Source organism: Homarus americanus, unplaced genomic scaffold (genome assembly GCF_018991925.1).
Source record: "Homarus americanus isolate GMGI-L3 unplaced genomic scaffold, GMGI_Hamer_2.0 scaffold47967, whole genome shotgun sequence".
In the NCBI taxonomy this organism is placed as follows: Eukaryota; Metazoa; Arthropoda; class Malacostraca; order Decapoda; family Nephropidae; genus Homarus; species Homarus americanus.
Window position 1 is genome coordinate 1678605 of NW_024731965.1, and position 13115 is coordinate 1691719.

Genomic DNA, 13115 nt, shown 5'->3' on the forward strand with positions numbered 1-13115 from the left:
GAAGTTAGTGGAAGAAGGGAGGTAGTGTTAGCGTGCACAAGAGTTTGTTGATTAACTGGACAGTCAAAAATGTTTAGCCTAATCAGCCGAGGTAACGAGGGGCTGAAACAGCAGCCCATTCCACCACATGAGGATGATGATCTTCGACTTTTTTCCCGACTGTACAAATGTACTAGTGTCTCCACATATAAATAACGGTATTCGATAATATAACTCTAGGACAGAGTCCTGGACAAAAGCCCCTTGGAAAAACCCTCAGTTAAAAGGCAAAGCAGGACAAAAGCTTCTCAGTTAGTGCAAAATAGGTTAGGTTAGGTTAGGTCCATAAACGGTAAACTGTAAATAATAAAGAATAAAAATAATGATATAAAAAATCTTATGATTATTTGTGCTAGAGGCTTTTGTCCAGGTGGAATTTTGTCCAAGGGGGCTTTTATCCTGTAGGGCTTTTGTCCTTGGAGACTTGTGTCCAAGGTGCTTTTGTCCTGGTGGGTTTTGTCCTACACTCATAAATTACAGAACTCGATAATGGAACATAATCTTCTAAGTACAATCGACATATCGAATGCCCCGAGCAGCTGCTGTGACGCCCCACCGAGATACACGTTAAAGCGTGTGTGAGGGAGTATGGTGACGTCACAATACTGCACACGTTGCAGCGCGTCGATCACAGCCAGACTCGCCTCTCCCGCTCAACAGATATAAGACAAAACGCGCGCCTCGCTGCCTCAGTCTGAAGCCTTCCAAGGTGGCATACTAGTCTGTATCCGTGCCTCTATATGAGACAAACTCCGCAGCTATATCTGGAGAACACCCTCTCGTTTACATTTTCGCTATCAGTGGTAAGAGGTGTTGTGTATGTGGTAATAAAATAGGCCACGAAACTACTGCTTACCTTCCACTAGTTCATCTACTAACTTACTGCTGTACTATTGTGTAAGTGACGCAGTGAATCGGTGTTTACTATTATTTGTTAAATATAATTATTCAATTTTGTATATGGCGTTTAAGCTGGAAGGAATGTCCATTATTACACTTATTTAACTTTTACAGGTAATGCAACATTCAAGATCAAATCAATAAACCCATCAGCACAGTATTTACTGTAGGTCAGCTGGTGTACAGCGACTGTGACAGGAGTGACCTTGAGCGACCAGTCATCTGCCAGAGGAGTGAGTGTAGCTGACGCAATGGCTCCCAACACTTCACAGGTGAGCATGAGATGATACTAACTTACTCTACAGACGTTACACTAAACCGGGAGAATTGCCGATTAAGTTTCAAAAGGCAACTGAATTGTTATCCGAATAGGGATAACTTTTTGTAGTTATCTCTATAATTCAAGTAAATTAATATTTACATGGCAAAATTTTATCTCATTTAATGTGTCATTTGCTATCATAATATAGCAATATTATATTATTTAAGTAGATTAGGTAAAGCTAGGCTTTAAGTCAGGATTGGTTAGTATTTTTACGAGACTTTTCATTTACATGTATTTTTATGATTTATAAAATTCTACATAATCATATGGCCAGTCAAGTTGAAAAAGATAAATACCTGAGAGTTATTGCTAATTATCGGCATTGTCCCTATTTACCATAACACACACATACTCGTGCATATATATATATATATATATATATATATATATATATATATATATATATATATATATATATATATATATATATATAATTTTGAAGTAGCCCTGAAGATGTGAATTACACGAAAGCGTTGGGAACTTCGTGTTTTCTTTCCTTGTGGTTATCAGTTATCAGCATATATATATATATATATATATATATATATATATATATATATATATATATATATATATATATATATATATATATATATATATTATTGCTTTCAGGAGGCGCATCATACATTTGATGAGGTTAAACGGGTCACTAGCCTGATGGTAGCAGCTCAAGACAACAGTGATGAGGACCAGCTAAAGGTTACAAGACAACTAAGGATCCTCTTGACATCACCCTTCTATTTACAGTACATCAACCATGTGCTCCAGACTCTGTCTCTGTCCCGAGTTGTTAGGCTCCTCGATAATGATAACAACTGGGAACTGCAGGTTAGTTATGATTCTTTGAGCTAATGTTATCACGAGCAAGGAATTCCTTGGTTCATTTATTTAGAATTGTTTTTCTATTCACGAAGTTGAGGTAATGATGTGGAGAGAGAGAGAGAGAAATATAAAGACAGAGTACTATAATGAGGATACGACTAGTGTAAAGTGTGTGGCTAAGTAATATAAGTGAAGGCTAGTAGGATTTTACTATTACCGAGCTACCATGGAGAATTAAACTAGCCATCCTACTGTGTCTATCTTCCTAAATTGTTTTCATAGAACATTTTAATCTTCCGCATATGCATGAGATACATGGAGCATATCATTAAGAGTTAACTGATCATAAAACTAATATAAATGCGAGTACAAGGGGTACAATTGGTTAAAAGTTTATAACATTGAGGGATTGGTAACAAGCAAAATGAGAGCGTCATGTGAAAAAGTTTGGTAACCACTGATCTAGACCGTCGCCAATTAAAATTATTGAGTATTTTTGCAGCAAAGTCCTTACAAGAATTACGTACATTGCAGAATGAAGCAGCGTGGATACTTTGCAACATAGCAGCCGGCAACAGATTACATACCCAGGCTGTAGTAGATGCTGGAGCTGTGCCCATCCTTATAAGACTCCTCAGTTCCCAGTCTACTGAGGTACTCATTACGGCTGTCTGGGCCCTGGCCAATGTTGCTGGAGGCTCCCCAGCCAATGTGAACGTGATACTGGCCGAGGACATCTTCACACCTCTCTTACAGTAAGTTGCCAAGGATGTAACTGTAGTACCGAAGAAGAAAAATACTTCATAAATGTGATATAACTCTCAGTGATATTATATTGTAACTAAGAATAACTTACCATGCACTTCAGGAAGATTGATATGCGTCACCACACTTTGGGAATAACAGTGTCATGGTTTCTGAAGAACATATGTCAAGGAAAAGATCCGGTTCCCGCCTTTAGTCAACTAGTACCATGCCTGCCACTGATCTGCCGCCTCATCTTCCACACTGATGATCAAGTAGTAGACGACGCATGCGAGGCCTTCGTTTGCTTCGGTGTTGCACACACACACAGGTTCTTGGCCGCTTTACACCCTACATTCTGTTCAAGAATTGCTGATCTTCACAAGTGAGTACAATGCTGCATGTTCCATCATGTTTACGTACACAAGATAGATATCAGTACCATGAGTTCATGAGCAACAAATATGATATGGTAAACATTTTTGTTATTAAAGGAATATTTTATGTTTAAATAATAAGAAGAATATCGAAAAGGTTTATGCAATTAACAGTAAAATGACCGTGAAGGGAATGTTATGTTCATCCCATAATATTTCACTTACATAAGGAGTATCATTAAAAATTTTATACACTACAACCTTGTGATATACAGTGTTTCTGGCTTTTGCAGGTCAAAGCCTCACAGACATTCGATAGCAGAAGCTGTTAAAACGTTAGAAAAACTGGAAGGGATGAGCGATGCACACGAGAAGGTGACTACAACTCATGACTCTGCAGATAAACAGACATACAGACAAGACTCGAGTCCTCTCTCATGTAGCGCGTGTACACCAGGAACACCAAAAAATTCTTCAATAACAAAAGATTTTCAAAAACCAGCCAAAAGGAGATCAAGAAGCCCATCACCTGTGGGTGTGTCTACCAGAACAACAGCAAAAATATTTAGATCATCACCTGATGTGTGCAACAAAGCTGCCTACAGACACAGAGTCATAAAAACTCGAGCCTCAGCACGTAAACTATTTAAGATTGCTCCAGATCACTCGGCAGCTAATATCTACCAGAAACAGGTGGGCACTACTGTCCAAAACATCGTTTTATGCTGTTTCAAAATCCTGTTATATTTTTAATTATTATGTTTGCAAATTAAATTTGTATATAGTTTTATTTATAGTAAGATCGTCTTAATTTTCCAGGCAGAAGTATTCAAGGCAGTGGAGGCTGGGGACTTGGAGAACGTGGAGGAGCTTCTACACGACACAGGACCAGCTGTCATTACAGCGCAGACTGGATGTACTCTGCTGCACGCTGCAGTAGCTAACAACCAACCACATGTGGTGCTGTTTCTCCTAAAGTTGATTAGTCCCAATATAGTTAATAAAGAGGGCCAGACTCCAGCTCACGTGGCCGCCATGAAGGGACACACTCAAGTGTTGAGGATTTTGTTGTCTGACAAGGAATTGAAACACGACAAACAAGACAACTGCTACATGACTTACAAGGAGTTGGTAATTACATGACGATCATTTAAATATATAATTCAATTAACATTAACCTATTAAAAGTTAAAGGTTTTCGGTATATAAATTTGGAACAGCAGATAATAGGAGCATTTTTTTCTGCATACTAATTCAATGGCATTATTTCAGCTTGCTGCACCATTATTTGAGGCAGTGTTGCATTGGGATGCAAATAAGATAGACGAACTGATAAAGCTTGGTGCTGACCCAGACTACCACGTTGGTCGGCTTGTGGATGGGGTGTTGGCACGGGAGCTACGTGTCACCACAGCTCGTCAGCTGGCCCACGCCTTACAACGTGATGCCATCGTCCCCATGTTTCCCCAGGTTAGTCTCTCTTATGATGCACCACACTTGACTCCCACATCAGCCATCACCCAATACCAGAAACAGCTATCAGCTCATGTTTTATGTGAATTTGTTCTTATCTCTAATGAATAAAAAAACATGTAGTATGCATTATAGGATTTTCCTGATTCTGTCTGTCACCAACTGCCAAGTCAAACCATAAAAATGCCTAAGCTATTACAACTATGAAAATATATAAATATATATATATATATATATATATATATATATATATATATATATATATATATATATATATATATATATATATATATATATATAGTATATATACAGAGTGTGTGTGTGTGTGTGTGTGTGTGAGAACCTAGGATCACCAATGGCTTGCATCATACTATATATACAGTAAATATAATTTCAGAGAAATACAGTAGATATGAAGAACAATAATTGCTGCAAAAGAAGTTATGAACTACTCATCGGTGACTCGCCACAACTTGCCAACACCAAGGTAGGTGACTAATTTAAATATTGTTCATGTTTATAGCTTACTACATTGCGGATAATAATATAATTTACTACAGATTTACATGTCTACATTTTGATAACCTTAAAAATTCACCATTTACAAGTGTGTTAAAAACAACTTCAATTAAGAACCGCATTAATTATTAAATTAAGTATGACATATATATATATATATATATATATATATATATATATATATATATATATATATATATATATATATATATATATATATATATATAATTGTTTTTTGTTTTTGTTTTTTATCTCATTCCTTGTATTTCTATATTATCAGAAACGAGTAAGGGTTTCACCACAAGTGTCGATACCAGACGTGTACAAAATGGACACAGATCCCAGGGGATATGTTTGTGTACTCAATTATAGCTCCTTCAAGGACCGACCTGACCTGGCCCTTGAGGGCTCCCACTCTGATGTCACCAACCTGACAAATGTCTTCAGCAAAATGGGGTACACTGGTCACGCATACACCTCTTTGTCAGCAGAGAAGACCAAGCAAGTGCTGACCAAAGTGAGGGACATGGAGGTGTTGGACCACGTTGGCTGTGCTGTTTTCATTATTTCCAGTCATGGCATTGGTAACGAAAAGTTCTTAACTGGTGACATGAAGCTTTTGACAACCGAATGGGTATGTGACCTCTTTAAAGATTCAGAATGTACCCGGTTGAAAAACAAACCTAAGCTGTTTATCTTCGACTTTTGTTGTGGTTTCTACCAGAACAAATCTCATCAAGTAAGCATAGGCAAGTGTAGGAGGGTGGAAGAACCTCTGCAGGATACGATGTGCCTTTACTCTAACGGTGGAGACATCATGTCTTATTCCATCAACAAGGAGGGGACTCCATTCATCACAGCCTTGTGTCGCACCCTGGCTCATCACGCTCACCACATGGAGTTTGGTGATTTGTACAGGGAGTTACTTAATGAGCACACCAAGACTTTCTCCCCTTCTACACCACATCTCCGCAACTTTAGCTTCAAGAAGAAGTTCTACTTTAGCTCTGTGTTTCATTCTGATGGAGAACAGCCACATTAAGGAGCTTTTGTTACTTGTTTAGAATTTCTTCAAGAAGTCCATCAAAACATTTCCAGCAGCTGCATAATAAACAACACTAACTCTATCACGAAGATCTGTTTCACTCGCAGAAAAAAAAACGCAGTACATCGACTGATAAAAGTATGTCGTTTGCAGTTATTGTTATGACTTACCACCAAAAACAGTACAGTATTACGCTAATGTTACAGTATATCGTTTACTTATGTGTCATAGAGCTTTTTATTACATGCATGTCATGTTCTGTTATAATAGCGGAATCATTATCTTGTCCAGGCCTGATATTTGAATGGGAAATATTAAATTACATGAAGTCTCACATGTTATGAATTTTAGTATGTTTTTAAGGATTTATCCTCGCCTGGCCACCTATTTTTACTGTTGTAAATATTATTAATATAATATAATCTAGTCACTAATGATCCTTATTTATATATATATAGTTATATAACAGATAAAATGTTACTTTACTATAAACTTTTTTCTCCGACTTATCTTTTGATGTCCTGTATTCTTCAACATTTGTTTTGACAAGTGCCGAACCAGTCAGACTTGGAAATTAAATAAAGAGAAATTACTGAATCACTGAACTAGATTGTCAACAACTTTTTATAGTGAGGGGGATTACTACAGTACAAATCGTTTGAATAAAATGAATTTATTATTTGCAAAATAAATTTTTCGAACATAATGATACTTAGTGAGAAGTGATAATACATATCGGTTTAGATATTGAATCTGTTGTTTAAAATATCTAATAGTATGTACTGTATGTGTTCCATTGTTCAAACACACTGTAGTGGACGTCTCCCCTACAACTGCCTACAACTGCGTAGTCACAGCCACCACCTGCTACCGCCTTCCCTAGCAACCAACCAGATGTTACCGTATCTTAGCAACGGAACTAGTCACCGGCGACTTTCTGGGTTTTCCCAACATGACTCATAGAGGCTGCTGCTGCTGGGTATATAAGCTCTGTCTCTCCATTGAGATTCATTCTGACCATTCTTCTTGAACAAGCAACACCTCCTCCTCCGCCGCTGCCTGGCTGCCTTCGCTTCTCCTCGCCTGCCTGGCGGTCCTCGCTCCCGCCAGCGAGCATGGCGACCCACCAGCTGTCCTTCTCTGAGCTTCCTCACCAACCAACTCTCATTCTGCCCATCTTCCTGAACAAGCAACACCTCCAGCACCAGACTGTCTATAATATAACTTATATTATACAAGAAAACCACATTAGAGTTTCCTTCCATCCTGAGTGCTAGACAACATTAATATCTCGATACCCCTACAATGGTGACTCCCGGAGATTAGCACTCACACAGGATGGAGGAGACACTGATCACGCTCCCAGTCTTCAAGCAGACACCGGCTCCTCTTCCTGCCCCAAGCACCACATCCTACGACCCCAGCACACCCGTCCTGCCTCAGACGCTGACCCAGGCCCACACACCCCAGCAGGCGCATCTGACGACTCAGTACCTGCCGTGAGGGAAGCACACAACATCCATCGCCTCCACACCCCCTCTTTTCTCCCTCAGGTACTCCCTGCTAATGTCCTGCACCCTGCTGCTGTCGTGGACCCAGCTGCTGTCACGAGCCCTAATCCGCTTCTGCTGACGCAGCCCCTGCTCCTGACCCAGGCCCACACACACCCCAGCAGGCGCATCTGACGACCCTGTACCTGTCGTGAGGGAAGCACAACATTCATCGCCTCCACACACCCTTTTTCTCCCTTCTCCCACAGATAGTGTGTATCTAGACAGTTGTATTTCAGCGATCGGCTCATCACGCCATCGCCGTTGTCTCACATGAGGCATGCACCGCCCGGTCTGCCTCACATGTGCTAAGCAACTCTACAGACAACAAGTCTCCTACACCGCCTGGAGGGAAGGGGGAGTATTGTAGTGGACGTCTCCCCTACAACTGCCTACAACTGCGTAGTCACAGCCACCACCTGCTACCGCCTTCCCTAGCAACCAACCAGATGTTACCGTATCTTAGCAACGGAACTAGTCACCGGCGACTTTCTGGGTTTTCCCAACATGACTCATAGCGGCTGCTGGGTATATAAGCTCTGTCTCTCCATTGAGATTCATTCTGACCATTCTTCTTGAACAAGCAACACCTCCTCCTCCGCCGCTGCCTGGCTGCCTTCGCTTCTCCTCGCCTGCCTGGCGGTCCTCGCTCCCGCCAGCGAGCATGGCGACCCACCAGCTGTCCTTCTCTGAGCTTCCTCACCAACCAACTCTCATTCTGCCCATCTTCCTGAACAAGCAACACCTCCAGCACCAGACTGTCTATAATATAACTTATATTATATAAGAAAACCACATTAGAGTTTCCTTCCATCCTGAGTGCTAGACAACATTAATATCTCGATACCCCTACAACACTCTCTCTCTCTCTTTGGTGTCATTCCGAGTCGAGTAGTTCAGATACATTAAGTCAGCTTCAAACAACTCTGATGACAAAAGACACAATAATGTAATTTTAACATTAATATGGAAAAGCTTCATTACAAATATTGCAATATGAAAGGTTGGAAATTTTTCTGAAGGAAACGTTTGGGAATGGTGAGGTACAACACAGATAAATTGGTTCAGGTTTTGAATTGATTGTTAAATGCATGAAATATTTCACCATAAATCTCTTTCTTAAGGTGGAAACTAAAAGCTATGTTTCAGGTGACACGACTGGAAATACTGTGAAAAATAAAATGAATCCTTTCTATCGAAAGGAAAATATTTGTGTCCGTCCGAGCTTAATTCGTATTATGTAATATATAAATTATGCTGCCGGATCATAAAAATAATATGGCAGGAAGAAATTAAAAGCAATCTCGATTAACTCTCCCATCATTTGTCACACGTTAGATTTTATTATATCTGCCACCAAACGATTTTATTCAACTTGGGGAACCTCCAGGGGCCACAGGCTTATGATTAAAGGCTGGACATTCGTGTAAATGAAAATATGACGATTTGCACCGTGACGCTGCTAAATGTTTCCGTACTTGGCCATGAATATCTGTAAAAACGCTGGTCTGTTTTGTCGCGAAATCTTCCAGATTATAAACGGCATGGCTTGTCCGTAAGTTCTTCATAAGGCAGACGTTTGTCTTTGCCATAAACAATATAGTAGGGTGATTTGCCGGTAGAGCTATAAATCGGCCCCTTGATAGATGCTGCAACTTGCGGTAACCAATCCTCCCATGCGTATTGCATATCATGCACAATCAGGCGAAGTATCTCCAGGATCTTGCGATTGGCTCTCTCTACAAGGCCATTACCCTGTGGATGATAGGCTATAATAAAACTTTGTTGTATTCCATATTGTACACAAATTTGTGCGACTAGCTGATTCTCGAACTCTAATCCATTGTCGGAGAGAAGAACCTTGGGCGTAGCAAAAGGACATATAAGATTCATCACTAAGGCATAGGCCACAGATTCGGCTGTTTTATCCTTCAGTGGGACTGAAATCATAAATCTAGAAAAATGATCCACACACACACACTAGGACGTACAAGGATCCCTGGAGACTCATCGGAAGTTGTAACGCGTCTATCGCGACTGTGACAAAGGGACGTTCTGGTGTAGCATATTTTAGAATTGGAGCCGGTGACCTTGTAGTACCCTTATGCTGAGCACATGACAAACACTTAGCAATATACAATTCTGTGTCTTTCTTCATAGTTAAAAACAAATATATAATATCCGCTGTAACGACCACGGTCATACACGTCAGTTAGCGCCAAAATCAAATGATTCACATTACGCTCAATAGCCCACAAAACATGTAACTCTGCTTTCGTTTGAGTCCTCCATCTGAGGAGTCCGTTTTCTCATCACTTCAAGACACCTCAGTCCGCCGTTATCCCATTTTCTCTGACTTACTGAAACCAACCTCTCTATAAAATGAACTTGAATGTGAGAGAGAACACCCTTGTTTTGAGTCAACTTAGATATGTTTGATTACAGTTAAAGCATACAAGATCCTTTGTGAGTGACGTTGAACGCTTTAAATGTCATTATTGTTTGTAACATTGGGTAGGTAAGTGAGTGTTGAGTCTGCCGGGACAAACGATACCCATCGGTTTCGTTCCCTAAGAATGACCATGAGTTTCCAATTGCTACTTTAGTCAGGTTATTTTGTTGCCCAAACATCAGAGAATCTGATGTTTATAGTTTAGTTAGTGTCAGTTGTCTATTTAAGAAAGTCATTAATCTCCTGAACTATTCTGTCAACCTGTATAATCTCCAAGATCTAACGTCTCCCCGTGAATAGCTCCTTGTTCGCCTCAGGCCTGAGCTCACGGAATTAATGTTATTAACGTGTATATTCCACCTTTTCCTGGTAAGCTCAACCTCTGATTAGATTATATGAATAGACATAGGAAATTACCCTGATCAGGAACACCGGAGTTCATTCTTAAGTATACGGTGATCCAAAATGGTAGAGAAGGTATGTTGTTGGTAAGATCGACCTTTCTGGTATGAATAAGGAGGCCCAAGCTACCCCGCGGGTGCACGTATACAGTATACCTCTACATGAGGGAGAATCACGCATTCGTGACTCTTCCTCAACGTATCTCCAGGTATGTTCACGTGTGTTCCCCACCACCTATTAATTCAGTTTAACTTAGTAAATTTTGTGAATATCAGTGTTCATGTTTTAACATAGTAACTTCTGTGCCAATTAAGTCGAGTAACGTAGAGATTTAGATATCGGCTGGACCGTTGCCAGACGTATTTTTGTATGGTTGAAGTTAATTATTGACGCATTCGTGACTCTTCCTCAACGTATCTCCAGGCCAGTGTGTTGAGCTGAATACTCATCGGCTACAGTGGGTCGGTAGCCTGGTTGGACGATGCAGTTAATTCAACAGGATTAAACTGGGAAGTCCTTTTCCTGCAACTCAGGCGCCAGCTCCCTTGGCGTGTGTCGGTCTACAACCGACCCCCTAACAGCGATCCTCATTTGTTATGGAGACACCTGGGATATATACCCTGAGGCACTCCTCGCAGTTACACTGGCCTAAGTATTATTGTATCTTGATGGAGGGATTAACTAACAGAAATATGGAAATCCCAGATTAAGCAGTGAACCCATAAATGTTGATATTACCAGGAAATATGTTATGTGAGTTGAGTACATGAACTGAAGGAAAAGTATCATGTTCATGCCGATAGAACGTGATGTTATAAGTTGATTTGGGATAGTGTCAAGTGTGTCATATTATCCACTTGCAGTGACAATGGAATAATATATTGATTGTTAAATGTTGTAACCAAGAATTGAAGATGTAATTTGTTACTTGTAAAAGTAAGACCTGCGGGTCCAGTGATATCTTGTCGTGTATAATAATTACTGAATCTTACTTGTCAAAGAAATAATACAACAGTTGTCTAATGAAGTAATGAGTAATAGTTGTTGAATGGTATAAGTACTTGGAGTTGTTTAATGGTATAATAAGTATTTGGAGGTGGTTAATGAGGTAATAAGTTCTTGAAGTGTTTGATGACTTAATAAGTAAATTGCGGTTCTGTTTTGTCTGAGTGAATCTAAGATGCATCTTCTCCACTCCCTGTGAATAAATATTGAATTAGTAATCTACGAGTATCACCACTCTACTCCTTCTAAACATTGGTTCCCAGAAAATAATACTTACTCACGTGCCTATACATCTACCACACTACCCACAAACTTTCCATGAGTTATGTTATATAATGAAAAGTCTGGGTGGTGGCAGCTACCCTTTGTAAGCATAAAAAGTGTTGTACTAAGAATAACATGGTTCCCCAGACTAACCCATGTATAAGAATAGACGTAAAACAGAGTATACTTCAGAAAGGTAAGAACATTGAAACTGAGAATATAGTATGTATGAAAGAAATGAAAGACTTGGAAAATACAAGAAGAGAAAGATAAGACATGTATGTACATTGTGAAACTAAAACCACAGCATAGAAATTAGTAAATAAACACCCCACGAAAGTCTAATATAAAGCACATACATAACTAAGACAAGAATTACTTACAGAAGAATACTAAATAAGAATATAAGGTATATTTATAAATAAAGAATTGAAGAAGGATAACTATATAAACAGGATACTCATTGAAAAGAATGCTACAAAGAACATATAAGTATATGAATAAATAAGAATACGACCAGAAAAGAATATCTGGATGGTAAAATGAAATGAGAAGAACTCGGCCCGTTACACCGCAAGGCATTTGTCACGTCCTTGGTGACCTGCTTGAGGAACATCGTGGAACAGTGTTATAATCGTTTCACACAATGTGTCAGGTACGACAATTTGTGTAACTATACCCTCAGACGTCTTCTTGGATCTTTTACTTTTATCCTCTTCATCACTGATCGGCTCGTTAACCGCTTGGGCGATCGGTCACGTCTTTGATTACTTTTCCTTTTCTTTTATCCTCTTCACCAAAAGATCGGCTCACTAGCCGCCCGGGCAATCGGTCACGTCTCTGTCACACACTGTTGGCAAGTACTAGGGATGCAAAGACTCCTGAATGTACCTGAACCCGCTCCAGTGTTGGTCAAGTCTTGTCTTGAAAGAGCTCACACTCAGTGCCGTCACAACACTTTCTGGTAGATTGCTCCAAGAGTTTACAACAAACACTACGAAAAAGTTTGCCCTCACAGTTTTCTGGACTTGCGGCTTCTTCAATCTTGAGCTGTGACCCCATTGTGGGGCGAGCGTCCGCCAGCTCCAAGTAAGGACACTCGACTGAGTAGTGCCCCTTGAGTTGATTATGCACCTCAATTAGGTTACCCCTTGCCCGTCTGTAGTATAAGCTAGGCAAGTTCAGGCGCTCCAATCTC

General features: G+C 39.9%; 1 protein-coding gene across 2 annotated transcripts; it reads left to right on the forward strand.

The window, feature by feature from the left end:
* Positions 1–589: 589 nt before the first annotated feature.
* LOC121868113 lies at positions 590–6678 on the forward strand. 2 transcript variants are annotated; one of them, XM_042368393.1, is made up of 10 exons: positions 590–936; positions 1054–1211; positions 1877–2092; positions 2621–2841; positions 2955–3215; positions 3501–3900; positions 4027–4338; positions 4480–4677; positions 5078–5167; positions 5480–6678. In XM_042368393.1, exons 2-10 carry the CDS (start codon positions 1191–1193, stop codon positions 6239–6241), a joined length of 2481 nt encoding a protein of 826 aa, XP_042224327.1. In that variant the 5' UTR covers positions 590–936; positions 1054–1190; the 3' UTR covers positions 6242–6678. The 2 variants fall into 2 exon arrangements, with proteins under 2 accessions (XP_042224327.1, XP_042224328.1); XM_042368394.1 differs by having other exon boundaries at positions 590–842.
* Positions 6679–13115: the final 6437 nt, after the last annotated feature.

What these genes read in the sequence shown, in the direction of transcription:
- LOC121868113 (XM_042368393.1), top strand. Translation starts at nt 1,191, where the DNA reads ATGGCTCCCAACACTTCACAG. An exon ending in AGAATTGCTGATCTTCACAA is followed by an intron (nt 3,216 to 3,500) that starts GTGAGTACAATG and finishes TGGCTTTTGCAG; the next exon opens with GTCAAAGCCTCACAGACATT. An exon ending in TCGTCCCCATGTTTCCCCAG is followed by an intron (nt 4,678 to 5,077) that starts GTTAGTCTCTCT and finishes ATATAATTTCAG; the next exon opens with AGAAATACAGTAGATATGAA.